Below are 1,090 nucleotides of genomic sequence, written 5' to 3' on the forward strand. Positions count from 1 at the left end.
CTGCCCGCCACTGCACCACTAAAGTGGCCAAGCTTGACGGCGCGTACAGGTCAATGAAGGCTGCCCAGCGGCGGCAGTGGCGGCAGGACGTCCCTGCCACGTGTACCTCGGCTCCCTGTCTCAGATCGCAACCATCCGCTCGCAAACATTCCGCCTTCGCGATGGGATCCCGCTTGGCGTGCGCAGCAGCCACGATGCCCGCCCTCAAAGGTGGCCGGTGGCCCTGCTCGCGGCACTCCTACTGCTGCACGCCTCGGGGACGCACGGTGAGAGGGCGCTGGGGGGGCCTCTGAATCGGGCGGGCGCCGGGCGTGAGCGTGGGCCGCGGGGTGGGCGGCCGCAGCGGCGATGGGGTGGAATTTGAATGCGCCGCCGGCCAAAACTCTCATGGTGCACGGAATATGCATACCCTCGCTGGTACCCGCACTCAGCGCCGCCGCCTTGCTCGCCCCTGCCTGCAGCAGCAGCTCAGGTGACTCTCTAAGGGCAGAGCCTGACCAGCCGCAAGGCGCCCGGCACTATCCCCGCCCACTTGGCCTGCCGGTCGACGCCGCTCGCTCAGCGGCGACCGCTTGCCCGCCTGCTGTCCTTGCGCCTCCCCACGCTAGCCACTCCACAACCCGCAGCAGTATAGCGCATCGCTCCCTGCCTCCCCCTTCCCCGCCCACGCTGCCCGCCCCCTGCCCGCCCCATGCAGCTTGATGCTACCGCCGCCGCCGCCGCCGCCGCCGCCGGCAAGGCGCCCTGCCCCAAGGGATGCCTGACCTGTGACCCCCTCACAGGCTCTTGCCTCACCTGCCCCGCAAAGCACGGCCTGAACAAGGCGGCGGTCAGGGCGCTGCGTGGCGGTGAGGGCTGCGCCAGCGGGTGTGGAGGGAGGCGTGGGAGCGGCGCCGCCTCGGGGCGCACGATGCATGCAGCCGGTGCCGCTGCGCCGCCGTACCGCTGCACTGCTGCCCTGTGTGTGCCTCGCACCTGCAGAGGCTCCTAGCCGCAACTGAATTTGCGACATGTGTCCACTCGCAGCCGCCGCTCGCACACCATCCCGTGCCCGCGGTCCAGCGCCCCTCCGGCTGCCGCACCCCCCCCC

At 71.2% G+C, this 1,090-nt stretch overlaps 1 protein-coding gene across 1 annotated transcript in view; it reads left to right on the forward strand.

The window, feature by feature from the left end:
• Positions 1–691: 691 nt before the first annotated feature.
• The window catches only part of CHLNCDRAFT_140971 (hypothetical protein), a gene marked incomplete at both ends in the record, with an annotated part of 3,365 nt that continues 2,966 nt past the window's right edge, over positions 692–1,090 (forward strand). The window contains one exon of the mRNA XM_005843420.1: positions 692–867. Within this exon, the coding sequence (XP_005843482.1) occupies positions 692–867 (176 nt within the window). The remainder of the gene's footprint in view (positions 868–1,090) is intronic.

Source organism: Chlorella variabilis (genome assembly GCF_000147415.1).
Source record: "Chlorella variabilis unplaced genomic scaffold CHLNCscaffold_30, whole genome shotgun sequence".
NCBI classification, from domain to species: Eukaryota; Viridiplantae; Chlorophyta; class Trebouxiophyceae; order Chlorellales; family Chlorellaceae; genus Chlorella; species Chlorella variabilis.